This window comes from Erythranthe guttata, chromosome 14, assembly GCF_056151865.1.
Source record: "Erythranthe guttata isolate IM_541 chromosome 14, IM_541, whole genome shotgun sequence".
In the NCBI taxonomy this organism is placed as follows: Eukaryota; Viridiplantae; Streptophyta; class Magnoliopsida; order Lamiales; family Phrymaceae; genus Erythranthe; species Erythranthe guttata.
In genome coordinates, this window is record NC_142546.1 from 4,236,365 (window position 1) to 4,259,803 (window position 23,439).

General features: G+C 33.7%; 3 protein-coding genes across 3 annotated transcripts; 2 read left to right on the forward strand and 1 right to left on the reverse strand.

The window, feature by feature from the left end:
• Positions 1-2,730, reverse strand: LOC105960095 (Protein kinase superfamily protein). The gene is made up of 3 exons (XM_012984269.2): positions 2,185-2,730; positions 1,007-2,093; positions 1-529 (listed from the first exon to the last, which is right to left on the reverse strand). Exons 1-3 carry the CDS (start codon positions 2,580-2,582, stop codon positions 224-226), a joined length of 1,791 nt encoding a protein of 596 aa, XP_012839723.2. The 5' UTR covers positions 2,583-2,730; the 3' UTR covers positions 1-223.
• A 2,970-nt stretch (positions 2,731-5,700) lies between these two features.
• LOC105959680 (pentatricopeptide (PPR) repeat-containing protein) lies at positions 5,701-9,704 on the forward strand. Its single transcript, XM_012983822.2, has 2 exons — positions 5,701-6,968; positions 8,673-9,704. Exons 1-2 carry the CDS (start codon positions 6,210-6,212, stop codon positions 9,444-9,446), a joined length of 1,533 nt encoding a protein of 510 aa, XP_012839276.2. The 5' UTR covers positions 5,701-6,209; the 3' UTR covers positions 9,447-9,704.
• A 4,974-nt stretch (positions 9,705-14,678) lies between these two features.
• On the forward strand, positions 14,679-19,064 carry LOC105959689 (asparagine synthetase [glutamine-hydrolyzing]). Its single transcript, XM_012983831.2, has 13 exons — positions 14,679-15,255; positions 16,033-16,171; positions 16,278-16,373; positions 16,462-16,603; positions 16,692-16,882; positions 16,985-17,146; positions 17,232-17,312; positions 17,427-17,648; positions 17,739-17,873; positions 17,964-18,044; positions 18,155-18,241; positions 18,337-18,444; positions 18,533-19,064. The coding sequence occupies exons 1-13, from the start codon at positions 15,176-15,178 to the stop codon at positions 18,767-18,769; spliced, it is 1,761 nt and encodes a 586-aa protein (XP_012839285.2). The 5' UTR covers positions 14,679-15,175; the 3' UTR covers positions 18,770-19,064.
• The last annotated feature ends 4,375 nt before the right edge of the window (positions 19,065-23,439 follow it).

The following is a 23,439-nucleotide window of genomic DNA, read 5'->3' on the forward strand; positions in this document are numbered from 1 at the left end:
TGCACACAAGTACACATAGTGCTGTCTAGAAATTTTCCATTACATTGTGTGTTAGAAAAGGACAAGAAGAAAATGATAAAACAAAGAAACATGTTAAGTACTATATGGTACAATAGTTTTCTATCATGTATATTTTTTTCATTGCTATTTTCATTACAAAAACTCGTACCGCAATTACTAAACTAAGTAGACAACAGTAAAAAAAAATAAAAACAATTACTTACTACTTAGCCGTGGAGTTGGTGTTATTGTTATTGAATCGCGAAAGAGTTGATAGAATTTCCGAAAAATGTGGCCGTTTTGAGGGGCAATCGTTCCAGCATTTTATCATAAGCGATCGAAGAATCTGCGGACAGGCATCGGGAATTTCTGGCCGGAGCCCACACGCAGCTATTCCGACTGCAGCTTGCACCGGTGAATAAGCGGAATAAGCAATCTCACCACACACCATTTCCCATATTATCATTCCATAACTATACGCATTACTCATCCAGCTCTCTGTCACGTTTTCTGGATCACCCGAAATTATCTTTTTCAAGAAAGCAAGAAAAGAAAAGTTAGATACTCGAATCTTGATTAATTTACATTCGTCGCACAATCTAAGCAGTTAGGCTAAAAATACCATGCAGTAATTCATGTAGATATGCATATGCATTTGTTTATTACTAATAAATGATCGATTTAGAGTAACTTTTCGACCATTCTTCTACGTTTATTTACGTTTCCGATTTTCAATAAAATGCTGCCGAAATTAAGAAATCCCGTCATGTCAACTTGAGTCATGACAGCAAATTAAATTTCACTTCTCAACATAGCAAACAAAAAACAATGTAGATTTCACCAAACCTTCAATTATAGCATGCAAATTCATCCGATAAAATCATACTTTCAATTAGCCAAACAAGTCGCTCTCATAATATTCTCCAAGAAATTCAAGATTCCATCCAGTATATACATGCAACATACATCTAAGAAAATATACCAACATATAATATATATAGTTTACCTCCGGAGCAAGCCACCTATAACCATCGGTTTCGTATTCCATAGCCTCACTAACACTCTTGCAAGCAGCAATTATTCCCATATCGCCCAAACAAGCATTTCCACGTTTATCCAACAAAATCCTCTGCGTGTTCAAATCCCGATAAGCAACTCCATGATCATTCATAAACTTAATTCCCTCAGCAACATCCGTCACAATTCTCAAAACCTCCTTCGTTTGAATCTTTTTATTCTTCACTATCAATTGATGAACGGATCCTCCTTCCATCAACTTACTCACAACACACAGCCCGTGATTATCGTCGAGAAAAACCCCGTGAAAGGGTAGAATATTCTTGTGCCCGAAAGTCATCAACTCCAACAAATCTTTCCTCAATTCGAACTCGTAGGAGTTTCCTTTATCGCAGCCCTTGAGCTTCTCGATCCCGACTTTTTTACCCTTGTAAACACCCTTGAACGAACTCGGTCCGATTTGGTCGGTAATTTCGACTGCATCGTAATTCAGCAACCATTTCCCAATTCCGTCCCTACCTGATATCACGGTTTGCCACTCGTCTACAGATATTACGATCGAGTCATTTGGCAAAGGGGTTTGCAGATGGAGTTTTAAATCTGAATTCTCTCCGTTTCTGTAATTCGGGTCACCATTACAATCCTCTTCAACGTCTCCGAGATCCCTCCCTTTAGTGCTCTCTTCTTGGCATCCGCAGAGTCCGAATGGGAGTTTCATGGTGCTGCTTTTCGGTTTCTTTGAGGCGGATTTGAGTGCATTTTCGATCCGAGTTTTGAATGATTTCTCGTGTCCGGTTTGGATTAACAGTGTGACGATTCCGAGAGTGAAGCCCTTCTTCTCGAAGATCTGTAGATTTTTGCAGCAGACCGAGGAAGTGTCGAGTGCGCCCGACACGGCGGGCGATGAAATGGCGGAGTTACATGCAAATGTGAGCTTGAATACAGAGCCGTTTGTGTTGGTTTCTTCGTCGGAGATCTCTTGGATCATTATCGCCGGGTGGTTTTCCTCCGATGCTTGTTCGATCAATTTGATGTGCAGAAACACGTCTTTCATTTCGAAGCCGGCGTGCGAGTAGCTGTGAATTGGGGGGAAAAAAAAAATTGAACGCAATTGAAAACCCCAATGCCGGAAATTGAATGTGAAAAAAGGGGGAAAATCAATTGAACCTGATCGGTAAGGAATCGTAATGTTTGCGAAGATTGGAGACCAATTTCTCGGGGAGTTGGCTGCCGGGGTACAGCTGCGTCAAGCTCCGTACAACGCCGCCCCACACGTGTCTCCGGCAGCTGGAAGGGGAGGAGAGCGGCGGCTCGCGGGCGGAGTCGAGGTTCAGAGTGTTTTTCAGTGAGGCGATGGCCTCCGACACGTTGCGGCTGAGCCTCTGGAAGCGCTTCTGGAAGGCGGAGGAGTCTCGAATCTCTGCGGCGGCGGCGGCGAAGGGGGAGGAGGAGGGGTTGTTTTCCGGCGAGCATTCGGATCTGCCGTGGGTACGCATTAGGACTTGCTCCACCGCGTCGTCGTCCGTGCTTGCGCGGCTCGACCAGCATTCTAAAGCAGCAGCCATGGCTGGTTTTAGAGAGAGAAAGTGAAACAAAGGTTAGAGAGATGAAACTTTTAATGCGAACAGTGGAATACATGGGAGTTTTGTAATGCTGCTGCTGCTGCCATTTATTTTTCTGTCTGACATCAAACACTACGCTACACTACTATTTATCAAATCAAAAAGATAAAAGTTTATTTATATGTTTAATAAATACATATTATTTAATTAATTAATTAATTAAATAAAGAATGAATAAAAGAAAAGTCTGAAAGTCAACAATTACTGTGCAAGGGTAAAGGACCATGGATGGGAGTTTGAAAAATCCAAGGTAATTTGTTTGGGCGTATGTCTTTTCACTGGTTTAAAATTTTAAATATTGAGAAAATACAATTAAATATTTTAGATAATAAATATATAAAAATACGAACACCTTATTTATAAGCCCGCCAATCGGTATTTATTTTTAAAATGGTCCAGACAATAAATTTTTTTACAAAAAAAATCCACACATGCTCCAGAATTTGTAAAATACTGAAATAGCTCCTTATACTTTAATATGCTCCAATTTCATCATTCAATTTAATCTAACCTCAATTTGACCCTAAATTTCACAAATTATTCAATTTTGAGCCAACACCATTTTTATGGACAATTCTGTCACCGTCGTTGACCGTTGGTATCCAATGTTGACTTTTTTTTCTTCCATGATTTTTCCGTCGGTTTTCGGCGTTGACATTTTTTTTTCTTCCTGATTTTACCGTCACCGGTTTCCGGCGTTGACTTTTTCGATTTTTTTTCTTTAACATTTTTTTGCCCTCATTTAAACATCAATATTGCTGTGATTGACAGTAATATTAACTATATTACTGTTAATTATAAAATTAACTATACTATAGTTTAACACAATAATATTGTTATATTAATCTCTAGCACAATAATATTAACACAACAAAACTCATTATTATTGTGTAATAAAGTAATATTAATGTGTTGACCATTCAATAAATGTAAACATAATAAAAAAACCAAAAGAATTAATATTACTATGAGTGACGGTAAATTACTATAACAACAGTAATATTACATTCAACTACACTAATATTATTGTGTTTACAATAATATTACAATAATAGACAATAATTTATTTATTATATTACCATAGTAGTTAAACTTGCGAGATACCGCGATATATAGACAGTACGGCCACAATCAAAACGATACAACTCATAATATGTATCGGCATGCATACATACCGTTAAATATCGCGAAATATCGTATCGTATCGCCATATCACAATACAATACGATATTTACGATATTAGTCAAAATATTAAAAAAAATATATAAAATTTAAAAATATTAAACAATTAAAAAATAAAAGAAAAAAAGAAGAAAACGAAATATTCACATTATCAGGCCCTGAAAACGAATTTCAATATTATTTAATATTTTATTTATATATATTAGATCCAAGAAATTTACACGCCAAGTTTTATATTGATAAGAAAAAATAGGAAAAGGCCAAAGTTGGAGTTGATGAAGTTGAAAAGATTGATGAACATGAGAATGAAGACACTCGTTTGAAATTTGTGGATGAAAAAAAATTAAGTTACCTTGATTTTGAAGATTATGAGTGATAGATTAGTTCTTTACAAATTAGGGATTGAAATTTGAAATTTGTTGATGTTATTTTTATGAGCAATTATGACTTATGTCCTATTGATGATATATTTTATGATAGATTATTTTTTTTAAGAAATTAAGAATGAGTGGTTTGACTTTAATATATATATATATATATATATATATATATATATATATATATATATATATATATATATATATATATATATATATATATATATATATATATTATTTTTAATAGTTGGTTAAATATCGTACGATACGATACGATACACGAAGGAAAACGATACGCCAATATTTTTCCGATTCGATAACCATGAATATTACAATAATTTATATATTTATTTATTTTTATTTTTATTTTTTTAATTTTTTTTAATTTTTTAATTTTTTTTAAATTAATATGTTTACCGTACTGAAAATAATTACATATAACTACATGTAACTATAGTAAACTATATTATTTTGTCGTTCTGTTCTTTTTATTTACCCCATATTTTTAGTCGATAATTATATACACACACGAATACTGACTTATACAAAAAAAATTATAAACCAACAACAAAAACTTACAAATTTCAATATTTATATTATAAATCACCTCAAAACCAATAAAATACAAATCGAAAATACACAAAAATATGCATATGTAACTGCATGTTACTTATATGTAACTACTAATGTACAGGAATGTATACAGTCAATTGAACAAAGCAGATGTAACTTCACATCGACACTTTCAAGGAAATGATCAATGGCCTTCATTAAGCTGCAATTGCAAAATCAAAACAAAAAATATTTTAGTTTAAATCAACAAACATCAAAATACTCAAAAATCAACAAACATTAAGAGAGAGAGGGGGGGGCATAAATGCGAATTTTAGATCAAACCGTCAATGACTACTCACCTCAAGCGCCTCCTACCAAAACCCTAGCTGCCGCTAACCACCTAAGGTTTTGCGCTCACAAATGCAAAAAATATAGAAATAAATCTGACAATATAAAAATGAATAAAATTGCCATCAAAATATAGATCTCGAGGAGAGGAATCCAACGGTGGGTAGCCTGTCAAATTCCGACTGGCGAATCACAAATTACAGCTCTGGAAAGACCGTCGTCGAAATACGCCGACTGAAAAAAGATTGCAGTAATAGATCCAACACTCCAAACTAAATGAAATCACCACCAAAAGAAAGAGTTCGACTAGAGGAAACGATAGTTGAACCATCGAATTCCGACCACCAAAGAGAGCGTTATGACTTCGGGAAGCAATATCGTCGGTTAGAGACCTTGGGGGGGCGAGATTTGGATTTGGGAGTTGAGAGAGGAAGATATGGACCGATATGAGTTGACTATGATTTAAAACTGATTTAAAAGGGTATTCTGGGTACTTTAGCGTGGGTTAGAGTATATGTCAAATTATTATCCAAATAGAGAGAGTTACAGTAGGATGTAAACAACATGATAGTTAGTCAAATATATTTTCGAAATTAGGGGTCTCCAAAAAAAAAAAAAAAAAAAAAAAAAAAGCTGTTATTTTTGAAAAATCCCCATCACTTGAATTATAATTTCACCATTATGAATATATTATTTATTATAATTTTGATTTTCATGTATTTAAATAATTGCCAATGAATTATGAGCTATCGAATTGTTAAAATATCGGCTTGAAAACCTTGAATCGTGTCTGAAAATTTAGCAGCGGGTTTATCTTCTTCGCCACCAGAACTTTGTTCATTTATTTAGGTCGCTTTCTCTTCACTCCATCACAGAGAATTTCTGTGACAACTTTATCCAACAACATATGTTCATCCCTTTTCTCTCTCTCTCTAACTTCGTCTATGCTCTCCCCAAATGATAGTTTCTTCTCTGCCCTAATAAAATTCGATAAGAGGAATCAAATATCCGAGTTCTTCTGAGAGTAATCACCACTCTATTTTCCTTTTCCCCCAAATAAAATTCCTAGGTCAGCCGAGCATATCTTAAAAAAAAAAAAAAAAAAAAAATGGCTTCAATCGGTGGAATTGCCGCCGTCGGCAACTTGTGGTTGACCAAGTGTTCGTCTTCGAAGCAGTGCATTTTTCTCGCAACCCTTAAACCCAGAAACCCATCATCATCCCACACAGGAATTTCAATTCGCGACAACCCAAATTATTACTACTCCGTACTCGAGAGAAGAATCAGCAGCAAAATAATCCGCCGTCGTAATTTAGGAGCCCGTAATTCAGTTCAATTGGACGCGGCGTACATCACAAGCGAGGACGAGGACGAAATGGGGGAAGGGTTTTTCGAGGCGATCGAGGAGCTGGAGCGTATGGCCCGGGAGCCCTCGGACGTGCTCGAAGAAATGAACGACAAGTTATCGGCCCGCGAACTCCAGCTAGTGCTCGTTTATTTCGCGCAGGAAGGGAGGGATTCGTGGTGCGCGTTGGAGGTGTTTGAGTGGCTGAAGAAGGAGAATAGGGTCGATAAGGAGACTATGGAATTGATGGTGTCGATAATGTGCACGTGGGTGAAGAAGTTGATCGAGGGGAAGAACGAAGTGGAGGATGTCGTTGATCTCTTAGTTGATATGGATTGCGTCGGTTTGAAGACGAGCTTTAGTATGGTGGAGAAGGTGATTTCGCTGTACTGGGAGGCGGGGGAGAGAGACGGGACCGTGTTGTTCGTGAAGGAGGTTTTGAGGAGAGGGATATCGATGCGTTTGGATGGTGACGAGGGGAAAAAGGGTGGGCCCGCCGGATACCTTGCTTGGAAAATGATGGTATGTAGCGAATCACTCACTCTCGCTTGATTTTTTTGTCCGTTGAGTGTTTAGTGCTAATTGTTTGTGTTTGTGTAGCTCGTTGCGAATGGCTCCGATAGACGGATTCTAATTGTTAATGTTGTTGCTTTGTTAGTTAGTAATGTACTAGACAAGGGTTGTGTTCGACTTTTATGTTTGCTGACTTGTGCGCCCTTCTTTTGGATGAAACATGGTTGGCGTGATAGATTAGTGACAACACAATACACAATCGATTAAAGAAGAAGAATCAAGAAATGATGTAAAGATAAGAGAAAATGAGTAGATGAAATTTGGTAATTAAGTTCACTTACGGGTAAGATGAGAATAGTGAGCGGTAGGATCCACGGTTAAAGAAGGTGTTTAGGGTGGTCAAGGACGAGACTAACTAGTAGTAGCATCGGAGACAAAAAGCTAAACATGAACAAGTTCGGAGTTAGTTAAACATATTATGAGAATTAATAGGAATGGAGAAGAAAGGAATATTCTTAAGGAAGAAAATATATATTTTTTGAGGGTAGATTACGGCCTCCCCTGATGTAAGGTCAAATTACGAAAAAATCACTATTGTTTGGGTAATTACAACCTCCCCTCAAGTATGAATCTTCTTACACGTTTACATTTGCAGTTTCAAAATTAGTGGAATTTTCTAGATTATATGGAATACTTTCCAGTTTGTACCCATTTTACCCCATTCCAGCCCCACATTTTGAAATGATCATAAGATGTGTCACTTGGCTTGTAAATATGAGTATTGTGGTGCGTCTGTATTGTGGTGCGTTTGAAACTCTCTTTTTGCACAAAACGAGTACAAATTAGAGAACATTTCACAAAATTATAACATTTTGTTGAATTTGACACCATAAGGGTGCACGTGTAAGAAGATTCATAGTCGATGGATGGTTGCAATTACCCAAACAGGAAGGGGTTTCTTCGTAATTTGACCTTACCTCAGCGGGTGGCCGTAATTTACCCATTTTTTTACTAATAGGGTTAAAGCAGTAATAACTCTTTTGACCTTCTCCATATCTGAAGAATCCATGAATAGAAATTAACTTCTTTTTTTTCTTTTTTTTTATAAGAAAATGAGAAATTAACTTACTACCCTCAACATGAGGACTATATATATCGAGGTGCCATGGTTATAATTGAGATGACTGAACTGCATTTAATAAATACAAAATAACAAAACTAATTAATAAACTTAAAACAATAGTTGGGACTAAAAATGGGGTATAAAGTGTCAAGTAATATAATTTTTAGTTGGACGAAACTCGATAGTAGCTAAAGGGAAAGAACCGGAGAAGAGTGCAACTTATCGTAGCTATGCCTTTAGGTACAAACTATGTTTTAGTTGACAAAAGATGTTCGGTTTTTCTTCTTTTGGCCATAAAACGAGGGTCTGGGAAATCCTCTCCAAAAATCTTCCCTACTACCCGGTTTATTGAAGTGATTATGATTTTCTTTGTTTTATTCTTACTATTAGTTAATATTATTATTTAAATTTATCGATCTATATTATCGTAGTATTCCTTAAAATGGAACAATTGGCTGAAACATACTATAGTTATCCCACTAGAACTTCTTCATTTGACTAATCTTTAAGCATTTATTAACAATTCTCCGTTTATATTTGTTTGAAGAGTTGGTCAATTCTCACGGTCAAGACTTTTTTTGCTGTTTCAGGAGGAAGGAAGATACAGAGACGCTGCCAAATTAGTGATTCATCTCAAAGAGTGCGGATTAAAGCCAGACGTGTACAGCTACCTGATCGCAATGACAGCTGTCGTCAAAGAGCTCAACGAATTCGCAAAATCCCTCCGCAAGCTAAAGTCCTTCACAAAAGCCAACCTAGTCGCCCACCTCGACCCGGAAAGCCTCCACCTCGTCCAAGATTACCAAAACGACCTCCTCTCCGACGGCCTCCATCTCTCCAACTGCATCCTCCAGGAGTGGGGCCCGCAGTTCCACGGCGTGGTCCACGAGCGCCTCCTCGCCATGTACATCTGCGCCGGGCGAGGCAGCGAGGCGGAGCGGCAGCTGTGGGAGATGAAGCTAGTCGGGAAAGAAGCCGACGCTGACCTGTACGACATCGTGCTCGCCATCTGCGCTTCGCAGGGGGAGACGGGTTCGATCGGACGGCTGATGGCGCGCGTGGACTGCGTGGGCGCATTGCGGAGGAAGAAAACACTTTCGTGGCTTTTGAGGGGTTATGTTAAGGGGGGCCATTTCAAGAAAGCTGCCGAGACTGTTGTTAAGATGCTGGACTTGGGTTTTTTTCCGGAGCTTTTGGATCGGGTTGCGGTTATGCAGGGGCTGAGTAGGAGGATTCAGTTGCAGGGGAATGTTGATACATATTTGACGCTTTGTAAGCGTCTTTCGGATGCGGGTTTGATCGGTCCGGCTCTTGTTTATGTTCATATGAGGAAACATAAGCTTTGGGTTATTAAAATGCTTTGAGTTTTTTTGTTGGAGGGAGCTTATATATATATTATATATATAGATGTATCATGTGTGTATAATAAAATAGGATGTTTGTATAGAATAAAGAATCTTGCAAGATGGTGTGTAATTTTGGGGACTGAAGTATGTGCCTGTTGTTATGTGGTGCTGTTTATATTCATATAATGGTAATAAGAATAAGGTTTGCCTTATTACATCCCCTCTTCAAATTTGTAATAACAAATTTCTTATGTGTTTAAATGTGCTTTTACAAAAGATGGCATATTTTTACACTCAAAAGTGCATATCTCTGGTTATTTGGGAAACAATATTCAAATATTTCTCATTCTCTGCCATGGCAAACTATTTGGAAATCTACGGTCAGTCTGCGTATTAAATTATTCGTATGGCAACTCTCTCATAATTGTCTGCCTACATCTGAATTCCTTTTTAGAAGAAAAGCTCTGAGCATAAATACATGTCTGCTATGTGGAACCTCTCCGGAAACCATCGAGCATCTTTTCTTGCAATGCCATACACTCCAACCTCTTATTCGCAGAATTCCGTATGTTTCCTCTTAAACTAAATCCCATTTCTAAAGTCTTTCTTATATCCTTTCGGAAAAAAACACTAGTCCTCTCTTTATCAACTTTACACACTTTTTTGATTTATCTGGAAAGGTTGTAATAACATTATTTTCAATAATATTCCAATAAATATAAATCAAATTTGGTATCTTTTAAAGAACAGTTTCGTCCCCAATATATCACCTAAACCTAACAAAACTACACTTGGTATTCGATGGCAGCCTTCAACAGTTAATTGGTATAAACTGAACATCGATGATTCAGCTCTCGCAAATCCCGAAAAAGTTGGCAAGGTGGTATAATACAAGATAGTATAGGGGCATTTGTAATGGCATTTGCACTAAATTCTCAGAAGTGGTGGTTTACTTTTGCTATCTGAAACTTAACTGAAACTTAACAGCATAGTGGATGTATTAGCTCATCCTTAGATACGGATGAAATTTTGTTATATGATAGTTGCCCCAATTTTTAGATTATCATATGTATCGGGATCTTTTTTCCGTGTTACATCTACTCCTTGTAATCGTACCATGGTTCTAAGTTCTTAATATAATATCGTTTTTTCTTGTTCAAAAAATAAATTACCTATTAAAAATTAGGGTAAATTATCGACAACTATTGAGATAAAATATAACAATTTACAAACCCCGTGGTATTGATTTTTACAGTTACTCCGTTATGAAGTTATGAGTATCAAAATCTTGAGATTCCAAAGAATATTCGTTCTGAATTTTTTAATTTACCACCAAGAGTAAATATAATATTTTGTCTTGCCTCGTAGATACTGGTAATTTATCCATGGTTAATTTGCTTGTATAAAAATGATAATTTAAACAATTCATGATATGCCGATAGCTAGAGTTTGTAATGAACTGCTTGTTTCAAGTGGTATTTTTTAATTACCAAATACTACAAGAATTTGTAAATTATTTTGTCTTATTATTTACCCTAAAAGTTATAATCAGAAAATTATATTTCTTGATAACAAATATCTTTAGAAATTAAAATGACGTACATGAATTCAAAGTAGAAAACCACAAAGTCAAACAGTCAACTTGTTTATCCAGTCATTCATGATTCATCCAAGAAGATAAACATGAATCTGGTCCAAATTTATTTTGTCAGATATTCTTGGAGTTGCATGTTTCTTTTGTTTCTTGTTGAAAATATCTTATTAAATCTCATCTTTCACTTTTTTTTTAATGTGGTAAATATTTTTGGTATTACTCTTGCCATAATTCAACAAGAAACTATTCAGTAATCTTGTTGCTCTAGGAGCTTTCGTTCGAGAAATAAGTTTTATAGTATCAATAACTTCATTCTATTATGAGTTCCCGTAATACTCTCAATTATATATTCATCAGTCAACATCTCTGAAATTAGTTGTTTTCTTCAAGGGTTTAAGATATATCCAACATCCATTTTGTCATAATAATTCAACTCATTTTTTTAATTTTTCAGTTCTTGGAATTTCATAAATCAGTAAGTTATTAATTCATGTAAATTTAATAATTATTAGTTTATAGATAATTTAATATCTTACTAAATTAATAGGATGATGTGGATTTCAAGTTCCAACTGTATTAATTTATAAATACACACGTGTGTATGACTCGGTATATGATTTATTGCACCTAATCAAATAAGAGCAGTAAAATTGCAATATGGAGTTGATATTTCGTGAATGTAGTAGATCAAGTGATTTTGTAGAAGCTAACTAACAAGTAACAACAAATATTAATGGTATGGGTACAACCATACGAATATATACCTATCAGCCGACCCATTTTAAAACTAAATATTCGGTTGTCAGCTATCATTCGACAAAAAGGTTAGATTTGAAGTCTTGCGCACTTGAAATATTTTAAATGCGTGGCGGTGGAATTCGAACTCAGAACATTTTCATTTGGCCTGGCTCTGATACCATATTAAATGACCATCTCAACCAAAAACTGAAGCTATTAGTAAAATGTATCATTTAATATTAATATCTTCAATACCCAGCTTTATCGACTATCTCCAAAAGTTCTGGATAGATAGATGGATAAAATTATAGACTACGAAGATTTTGGATTGCGTAATGCTGACTCAGCCTCTCTACAATGGGGGAATGGATAAACAATAACCAATAATGTATGTATATGTGCTTTGAGAGGAAAATGGTCCATTGAGTAACTTTTTGTTTTCTTTTTTTCTTTTTTCTAATTATTATTCTACACTAGCATTTTTCTCCCGTGCGATGCACGGGTTATTATTTAAATAGTGAAAAAAAAGAATCAATTTAATACATAATAAGAAAATATAGTACACTAATATAGTAAAATTTTAAAAATGTAGTATTATTCATATTTATATAATATTAGTTTTTTTTAAATCTTACCTATTAAGATTTATAATACAAATAAATTTACTAAGATTTAACAAATCGAATTTGTAGCTTTATCAATTAAGATTTGAGATATATTGATGAAAAATAGGAGATTAATAATTGTTAAAAATTATAGTTAGAAATTAGTAGAGAAAAATATTAAAAATAAATAATTACAGAAATACCATTAGGGTTTTTTAGGGTTGCCCAGCGTTTCTTTCTTTTATATATAAGATTTTAGCATTATAAGTCAGATGAGAATTGCAAAAGTATAAAAAGAAATTACATTTTCTATTTCACTTTGCTTTGGACACGTAATTTTAAAAAAAATAAAAAAGACAAATAAATATACGGTTGAACCTCAATCAATTAGTACAGTCGAGACTAGCAAATTCTATTAATTTAATGAAATATTAATTTATCGAACTAATAATATAATAGGCTTTTATCGAGTTGGATCATAAGAAACTATCGTTTAAGTGAAATTAATTTATCGAGGTTATACTGTAAGAGGAGAAAATGATTTGCACGTGGCGGTCTCTCTCTCCACAGTAATATTAATAAAATTTAAATAGATTTGAACCTTGTTTTAACTTTTTATAAGTAGAAAAACGCCGCCGCTTAAAAGTAGCTATCAATGACTTTAATAAGCAATTTTTTTTTTTCAAAGAAAAAGAAAAAAAATAAAAAGAATAAGCAATTTTGATTCTCAATTTTATTCCTATTTAGAAGTTCAATTTTATACGTAACATTTTCCCTGATAGAAAAATTAGGTACTAACCTTGCCAATTGGAATTGGCTAATTTTTTTTCTTACGTAATCTTCTATGTTAACATTTCCAATAACTCTTTTCATATTATTTATTTACGTTTGGATTAAACATTATATTTCACAAGAAAATTTTGGAAGAAGAATTCGGGAATTCAGTATTTGGATTAATCCATTGAATTTTAATGAATTTGTTGTTATTTATTTGAAATCTTTAATTTAAAATCCGTGCATTCAAATCTTAGTAACTCATTTTATATGATTTATATTCGATAAACTTCAACAATTAATAAATTAATAACTCAATTGCTTATGCATATATATATATATATATATATATATATATATATATATATATATATATATATATATATATATATATATATATATATAATAACTTATGACACTTTGCACCCTCAAAACATGTTTCATTATTCAAAGTGCTCCCTAGTCTATTTTCTGGACATAATTTTCTATCGTTTACTTAGTTTTTGATACTCAAACATGGTCATTTTTGTCTATTCAGTTGATTTTTTTCTTTAGGGATGTGAATTGCTAATGTATTTTCGAGCAAAAATGACTCTGTTAACTATCAGAAATTAGGTCAATGATGATAATTCTGGCTGAAAAATTATAAACTAGGGTGCAATTTAAACGATTAAACATATTTGAAGGATGTAAAGTACCATAAATTATTTTCAAGGGTGCAAAGTGGCAAAATAGTACATTCTAAGGGTGCAAAGTGAGATTGAGCATAAATATATATGACCAATACACGTTTCCTACATTCACAGCTATATATATGTGTAAATATGTAACGAACTAATGATTCATGATTCTATAAGCTTATGGCAATGTACTATATACAGTATAGTTTACAATTACATATAACCATGCTTGAGTCATAATTTTAAGTTTGTTAGAGTTGAATACATTAAATATTTTGTAAAGGAGTTGAATAGGCTAGTAATACATGAATATTTTTAAATTTTTACTGATAATTGTAGAATTAAATCACATTAAGTAGTTGAGATTAAAGGAACTAGGAGAGCAAAGTTGTTCACGGCTCAAGTGCTAATTAATGGTCCTGAGATATCTGTGAACAGAGAATACATGAACTAGGCCGGGAGGTGATCCGGCGGAAACCTTTCCGACGCTTAAGTCAGACGTGCGGATAGTAGAAATAGTTGAGAGAATACGAATTGCAGCATTGCTCAGATAATAGGACATCTGACTTGAGCATCGGAGATGGTTTCGCCGTATCAACCCCCGACCTAGTTCACGTGTTCTCTGTTCAGAAGTATCTCAGTACCATTTAGCACGTGAACAATGATTCACTTTCCTCTTCTAGATCCTTTAATCTCAACTACTTAATGTGATTTAATTTTGACATCATCATTTACATAAGAATTGAAGAATTGTTTGGAGGGGGGCATGGCCCCTTCTGACCTTATACTAGCTCCAACCACTAAATATATACAACCGCCAAATATAACAATTAATTAGCATCTACAAAACCCCATTTTTATACGTTGAAAAAATATTCTCTCTCTCTCTCTAACCTCCCATGCAAAACTTGCAATATTGAGAAACTAATTTGTTATTTTTGTTACGTTAATTAAAAAAGAAAATAGTATATTTTAATTAACGGCCACGCAAGCAAAAACACGGCCTCTTCCAGAACTCACTCCTATAAATATCGGTGGAAGCGGTGCAATACAGAAAATAAAAGGAAAAACAATAAACAGAAAACTCAGATTATTGAGCATTAACTGCTAACGTGTACATCTCTCCCATACAATTTGCCCCCACATTTCCCTCTCTCCTCTTTCTCTCTCTTCTCTCTCTCTCTCTCTCTCTCTCTTCATTTTTTGTTGTTAGAGAGCAGTTTTGTATAAGCTTGAAATTAAAGGATTGATCCAAGGCATTGTTACTGTTAATTTGTATTTCTCTTATATATATATATATATATATATATATATATATATATACACACAGATATATATATAGAGCTAGATTTCAGCATGTGTGGAATACTCGCGGTTCTGGGTTGTTCGGATGATTCTCAGGCTAAACGGGTTCGCGTTCTCGAGCTTTCTCGCAGGTAATTTTTTCTTCTTTATTTACTTTTTATTCAATTTAATTTACCCTTCATTTTTGTTAATTTGAAATTGAAAAATTCGTATGTTGAAATCCCGGAATCCAAGTCTTCTTTTTCAAAAGATTCTTTTTTTTTTTTTTTTTTAATTATTATTATTAATTAGCTAACTTGATTTTTTTCTTATGCGGAAACTTGTAGAAGTTGATGACTGAGACTCTCCGATATTGACATAATTTATTTCTTATTATTGTTTTTTTTTTTTCTTTTTCTTCGCATTAATTAGTTAGGTTTGAAGCAAACGTGATTAAAAACGAGCCCGAATTTTAATTAGAATGATATTGGATCCAAACTCGACCCCCTGGCTCCGCCATGATTTTAAGTTCGAGTGGGCTGAATGCATTAAAAAAATTATTAGGGGAGACCCGTTAATGCTATTGTATACAATTCTTTTTATATTTCTGTATTAAATTAGTAGTGATTTGAGAAATGCTGAGGGGTCATTTCCCCCTTTGACCCTATACTGGCCCGACTGCCACGACCCCTGTTATCACAATCATATGTAATCCTTTCACGTCAAATTAATCTTATCAATCTCATCAGCATTCCCAAACAGAGGCCTCAAATTGTATAATTACTTAATTGAAATTCGCAAGAAGATGACGAATTACAGCTCCAAAAATTTTACTATATTTTGGTTGTTTTGACAATAGTGATTAATTAATTTAGTTTTCCAACATGAATTGAACTTTTTATCTGCTGTTGTGGTGATTAAATAAATAGATTGAAGCATAGGGGTCCTGATTGGAGTGGATTATATCAGCATGGAGATTGTTATCTCGCGCACCAAAGGCTTGCGATTGTCGATCCCGCCTCCGGCGATCAGCCCCTCTACAACGAAGACAAAAAGATTGTCGTTACGGTACGTGAATTTATACACACGACAAAAAATCGTGTGCTTAGATATTGAAATACACGACAAAAATTCATTATTCATTGATGTTATATATTTACATTTGAATTTTTAGGTGAACGGCGAAATCTACAACCACGAGCAGCTTCGTCAGCTATTGCCCAACCACAAGTTCCGTACCGGAAGCGATTGTGATGTCATCGCACATCTCGTTAGTATTTTTTAATTACTTTTTTTTTTTATCGAAATATAAACCGATGAACGTAAAATTTAATTATTTGATAATTTTTTTTTTTTAGTATGAAGAGTACGGAGAGAAATTTGTGGAAATGCTCGACGGAATGTTCTCGTTCGTGCTGCTTGATGCTCGTGACAACAGCTTTCTTGTGGCTCGTGACGCAATCGGAATTACTTCTTTGTACATCGGTTGGGGACTTGATGGTAATTTTTCACAATCATCTATGTCTATTTATGAAAAAATCGAATCAATTTAAATTTAAATATAAATTTTTCTTGGTTATATATTTAGGCTCGATTTGGATTTCGTCGGAGCTAAAAGGGTTGAATGATGAATGCGAGACGTTTGAAGCGTTCCCACCGGGGCATTTGTACTCGAGCAAAAACGGAGCTCTTAGAAGATGGTACAACCCCCCGTGGTTTTCCGAATCCATTCCTTCAACTCCGTACGACCCTTTACTCTTGAGGCGTTCTTTCGAAAATGTGAGGTTTTTTCGTAAATTTAATTCTAGATTAATATATCGAAAAAATTATAGCTTCCTAATTAAAAAAAAATGTTTGGGTGAAAAAAAAAATCAATTTCAGGCTGTAATTAAGAGGCTAATGACCGATGTGCCCTTCGGCGTTCTTTTATCGGGAGGGCTCGATTCTTCGTTAGTTGCATCTGTTACCGCCCGTTACCTTGCGGGTACAAAAGCGGCCAAGAGATGGGGCCCACAGCTCCATTCTTTCTGTGTTGGCCTTGAGGTCAGTTTCGGTATTAATTTTTTTTTTTTAAATTTTAATCATTAATACACTGCTAACAGATTTCGCTACACTTGTTATTATGTAGGGATCACCTGATTTAAAAGCTGGAAAAGAAGTTGCCGATTATTTGGGCACCGTTCATCATGAATTTCATTTCAGTGTTCAGGTAAGCAGCTTCTTCCCACTCTGTAATGCTCTGTATTTATTTTTTATTTTTTATTTGTTCTTGAATAAATTATTACCGAAAGAGTTTATATACGCTAATTTTATTACAATGAAGGATGGAATTGATGCGATCGAGGATGTCATTTATCACATCGAGACATACGATGTAACGACAATAAGAGCAAGCACTCCCATGTTCCTCATGTCACGTAAGATAAAATCGCTAGGGGTAAAAATGGTAATATCCGGTGAGGGATCCGACGAGATTTTCGGCGGTTATCTTTACTTCCATAAGGCGCCTAACAAGGAAGAACTTCATCGTGAAACTTGCCGAAAGGTAAAGCAACTAATAACCATCTTATCTTCCGAAGTTCAATACGTGGGAAAAAAAAAAAAGAAAAAATCGAAATAATTATGAATCGTGCAGATAAAAGCCCTTCATCAATATGACTGTCTTCGAGCGAATAAGGCAACTTCTGCATGGGGATTAGAAGCTCGAGTTCCGTTTCTTGATAAGGAGTTTATCGATGTTGCAATGAACATTGACCCCGAGTGGAAAATGGTACTTATTTATTTCATTTTAATTTATTGACCTCCTATTTAATTTCAACCTAATGTTTTATTTTTTTAATATTTTTTTTTAAATTCGCAGATAAAACCCGACCAAGGGAGAATGGAGAAATGGATTTTAAGAAAGGCTTTCGATGATGAGGAGAAACCGTATCTTCCAAAGGTATATATTCATTCAATTACGGGTTTTCGTAATAATATCGCACCACTAGTAATTCTTGATAATTATTTTGTCTTAAACATACTTTTTGGATTACCTCGTCTGGCGCGCAGCATATTTTGTATAGGCAAAAAGAACAATTCAGTGACGGAGTCGGCTATAGTTGGATTGATGGGCTTAAAGCTCATGCAGAACTCCATGTATTTTTTTCTATTTTCACTAAAATTACTACCCTTCGTTTTCTTTTCTTCGTATGAATTAAACGTCTTATGTTGTGATCAATCAAAATTAATAGGTTACCGACAAAATGATGCGTAACGCTGCACATATTTTCCCCCATAATACCCCCACCACAAAGGAGGCCTACCATTACAGAGTGATATTCGAGAGATTCTTTCCGCAGGTACGCTTTTACTAAATACAATTCTCAGTTACAAAAAAAAAATTCAGCTTTTTTGCTAAATACAGTTGTCGATTTCGGTGATTTGTAGAATTCGGCGATGCTGAGTGTTCCGGGTGGAGCGAGTGTAGCATGCAGCACCGCTACAGCTGTCGCGTGGGATGCTTCTTGGTCGAAGAATCTAGATCCTTCCGGAAGGGCCGCCGTTGGGGTCCACAATTCCGGGTATGAGAAGCATTTGGCCAATGGGAATTTGACACCTAAGATCGTTGACTCTGGTCCACTCATGAATGGTGTGGCCCCTCCTGGACTCACCATTCGGAGCTAGTGTATCTATCTATATATATATATATATATATATATATATATATGTGGCATTAATTTGTAGGATGTAATATAATGAAGCTGAAATAAAGAGCTCTGTTTAGTACTTGTGGGTCAGTACTAGATTTTTGCGATGTTTTTTTTGGTGTCTTTTTCGAGTTTATTCGAAAAAAAACCGAGCGTTTGTGTGTCTTTTTTCTGGGTGAACTTGAACCGTTGCATCTCCCTTTTTCAGGATATGTGTATATTCGGAAATATATGTTATTCGGAAATGTATGGTGTTAATTTGTTTTGTGGTATACTCGTCGATTCAATTGTTTTTTACCTATTTTCGAAAAATCCGACCTGAACTATTGTTTGGTGTTTGATTTGTTTGATTTCGACTCCTTATCATTAGTTTTTTAGTTTGAATGGGTGCGTTTGGATAGAAGGATTTGAGAGTAAAGATAAAATGAATTTAAAATGAAGAATCGCCTTCATTATTGGATCTATTTTATATATAAAAGAAAGAAACGATGGGCAACCATAAAAAACTCTAATAATATTTCTTTAATTGTTTATTTTTAATATTTTTCCTCTACTAATTTCTCACTATACTTTTTAATAATTATCAAAATTAAAACTAACCCATGAAAAATCCTACCTTATTGCTACTTATGTAATTATTTATTTTTAATATTTTTCTGTACTAATTTTTTAACTATAATTTCAACAATTATTGATCTCCTAATTTTCATCAATATATCTCAAATATTAAGAGATAAAGCTAGAAATTCAATATGAATAATACTACATTATTAAATTTTATTATATTAGTGTAGTATATTTTCTTATTATGTATTAAATTGATTTATTCTTTACTATTTAAATTTATTATGTATTAAATTGATTATCTTTTTTTACTAGTTTTTCATAATTGTTATTGTTTATTTGCATTCATTTCATATAAGATGCTAAATTATATTTTAGTTTTAACATAAAAGAAGGTAAACTTTGAGTCGTAAAATATTGGTTGAGTCGTGAATATTAAGGTCCATCATTGTTGTTTCGCTCAATTGAAGCTGGTTTTCGATGGTTGAGCACCTACGAGAGAGACTTTCTAGTGCTTTCTGAATAACATAATTTTGTGAATAAAACTCGCATAGATGCTCTGTTTTGGTATTCAATATTACTATCTCAATAATAATTTTGTTGTTAACACAGTAATTTAAAGAGAGAAAAAAAGTCAACGCTAGAGACCGGTTGGAAAAATAAATTTAGAAAAAAAAAAATTCAAAAAAGAAAAAAGAAAAAGAAAAAAATCAACGCCGGAGAACCGTGTGGTCAATGCCGGAATCTGGCCGGAAAAAAAAATTGATTTTCTTTTTAAATTATGAAAATGGGGGTTAATGTGATATATTTGTTCAAATCCAATGTCAATGTGCAATATTGATGAAGTTAGAGTATAATGGATGAAATTGATGAAAATTATATTATGAAGGGAATTTGAGACAAAAGACATAGGGATGAGTTTATTTGCAAACCTGCTTTTTATTTGGACATATGTACACGTAAGTCCCTTGTTATGAGCATATGTACCATTTTCCCAATAATAAAATGGTATAATATATGAGAGCTAGAAAGTAAAAATTACTTGCTAAAGCATTGTTCCAATAATAAAATAGCATATCGACAAAACGTTGTCAACATACATAATAAGGACAAATTAGAGATTATTGCTTTATTAGTGAAAAACTCCTCACTCATTAGGGTTAAATTAGAACGGATCCACACATTTTTCATTAGGGGCCTTTAGCAATAAATTTCTTGGATGGATAATAAATGGTGATACGTACAACCTTTAAATATTTCTTTGTGATAACCCATATAAATATTAATTCCTATACTACCCTTCTGAAATTATAAAATCTCCTACCCAATGATCCACGTTTCTCGCTTTTCTTAAATAATGCCTAAATATTAGCGATTTTTTTTCAACTCAATATCCCAGTTCCTTAAAATCAGCCAACTAATTAAAAAAAATAAAAAAATCAGCTTAATATACTCCATAAAATCAGCCAACAAATAAAAAAAAAAAATTGCTTCACATACAAAATCTAAACCAACTTGCAGACGTAAATTTTTTTTTTTTAATTATTATTATTATTTTTTAATATTTTTCTAATATTTTCTTCAATTCTTTTAAACGAAAAAATTGATTTTTTTCCCGACAAATTTACTACGCCCGAATCATAGGTGGAATTTACAAGGGGTAGGGGGGCTGTTAACCCCCCAAGATTAAAAAAAAAATTCTGGCACTGTATTTTTTGAATATTACTTTTGACCCCTAAAGTTTTTGCAAATATGTATCTTAATCCTTAATTTTTTTTCTTCTCCATATATATATATATATATATATATATATACATATATATATCTCAATTTAATATAAAAATATAAAATAAAATGGTGAAAACTAGTATTATTTGAAATAAAATTTATGAATATTTACATATTTTTGAATTTTTTTTTATCAATAACTCTAAAAATTAATATGAAACGATGCAATGAATCCCCAACATACTAAATAAGATACATTATTAGAATAATTTGAATTAATTTAGATTTTTTTGTCATGCTTAAAATACGATAAAATTATAATATATAATGACATTTTGATTAAAACATATCAATATAAACTTATTTTTGCAATGTCTTGTGAACCTAAATTTCTTTTCGGGCCGTTGCCCCGAACTTCAAATTTTTAGCTAGCCCTCCCTGCGCCGAATATGACTATAATTGAATATGACTATAGTCATATTTTCTTAAATTCTTTTAAACAAAAAATTGATTTTTTTTCCCCGACAAGTGTACTAAGCCGAATATGACTATAGTTAAATATGACTATAGTCTAATATGATTGTATGTGACTATATCAACTGTAGTCATATTTTTTTCTTTATTTTGCAATTTTTGCATTTTCAACTTTAAATACCTGATTATATAACGTAGTACAGTCATGTTTACCAAATTATCTAAAGAAACAAAGGTCGCCTATTATTTACGAAAAAATCCAATCAATATCCACACAAAAAAATCGCAATTTTGAATCTTATTATTACAAGTCAACTTGTAGCCACACAAATACATCAAAAAAAATCACGCGTATCAATTCTTCAACTAAAAACAACCATCATCATCATTATTAATTAGAAAAAAAACCTACAGATCTTATATATGACTATATACGACTACATATGACTACATAGCTGATTATCTCCAATTAGTCTGCTTTTAGACAACTAGTTCGAGAAAAAAAAAAATATCAATTAACCGTGACTTTAGTCATATTATGTCTGTATTTCTTCAATAACAGCGACTCCAATGTGACTACAATCCTAATTGCGTTATGAGTTCCTCAAATCTTGTCGGCGTTGTTTTAATTGCATCAATCCGGTACGGGTTAGTGGTGAAGAGGCGGAGGCAAGAGTGTTTGGAGTATTTAGGCGGCGGCTGTGGCTTGCATCTAGAACAAATAAAATGGAATTAAGAAGAAGAATGAATTACATTTGGTAATATTGTCGGGTTCTCTTGAATACTTCACCTGATAAAAATAAACAAAGTTTGAATCTTAAATCATGAGAAAACACACACACACACACACACACACACACACACACACACACACATATATATATATATATATATATATATATATATATATATATATATATATATATATATATATATATATATATATATATATATATATATACACTGTTCCAGCCAAGCACTCGAGAAACTCAACCTTCTTCTCAATTTCAATTCCTCAAGATTTCACATTTGCATCTCTGGGATTGTCGAAGAGGGATGTGTAAATAGAAGATCTTGCTCCGTTTGCAAAAGTTCAGGGTCGCCATGGTTGCTCATAATTAATTGGCTCAAGTTTCTACAGATTGAGTTCTCAAAAGAGATGTTGAAAAGGTACGACAATATAGATATAATCTGGAGGAAGGAGCGTGATTTTTTTATGAGAGAACGAGAGAGAGAACAAAAGAGAGAGAGATGCAGACATAAAGAGAGAATTAATGTAATCTTACAATCACGTGAGAGGTTATGGAAAGTAAATATTGCAATTATTTAAAAAAAACTACCTATAAGGGTAGTTTCGGCTTATCACATTTGTTGAGGGAGTTTCACTAATTAAGATTGGATTTTGAGTTTGGGCAAAAGTCTTAAAAGTCAAATGAATTTTTACGTATAATATTTTAACAATTAATATGCGTGATGCCAATATTACCCTTGTGTTAACACTAAACCTAGATTTGGTTAATCAAATATCAAATTCAACCGTTCCTTACCCACCCATATACTCTTCCACCTCCTCACCGCCGTCATCAATCTGTTGTCGTCGCCGTATGTCCCCTCCACCTCCATGCACACCGACGATCAGAGTGCAATTTGCAGCTGTCAAGGTAGAACGCGGGCTGTAGAGTATTTTGCGCCCCAGGTTTTCAGGATCCAACTTGGACGGAAATCTGTTGTGTATGCGATTTACTAGTACGAAAATTTTGCATTTTTTTAGTTTGATGAAATCGCATTAGGAATATTACTTTAGACTAGAAGCATGCTAATTTTAGATTTTACGGTTGAGTTTGTTATGAATTCTTTTAATTATGTTAATGATTTACCGAC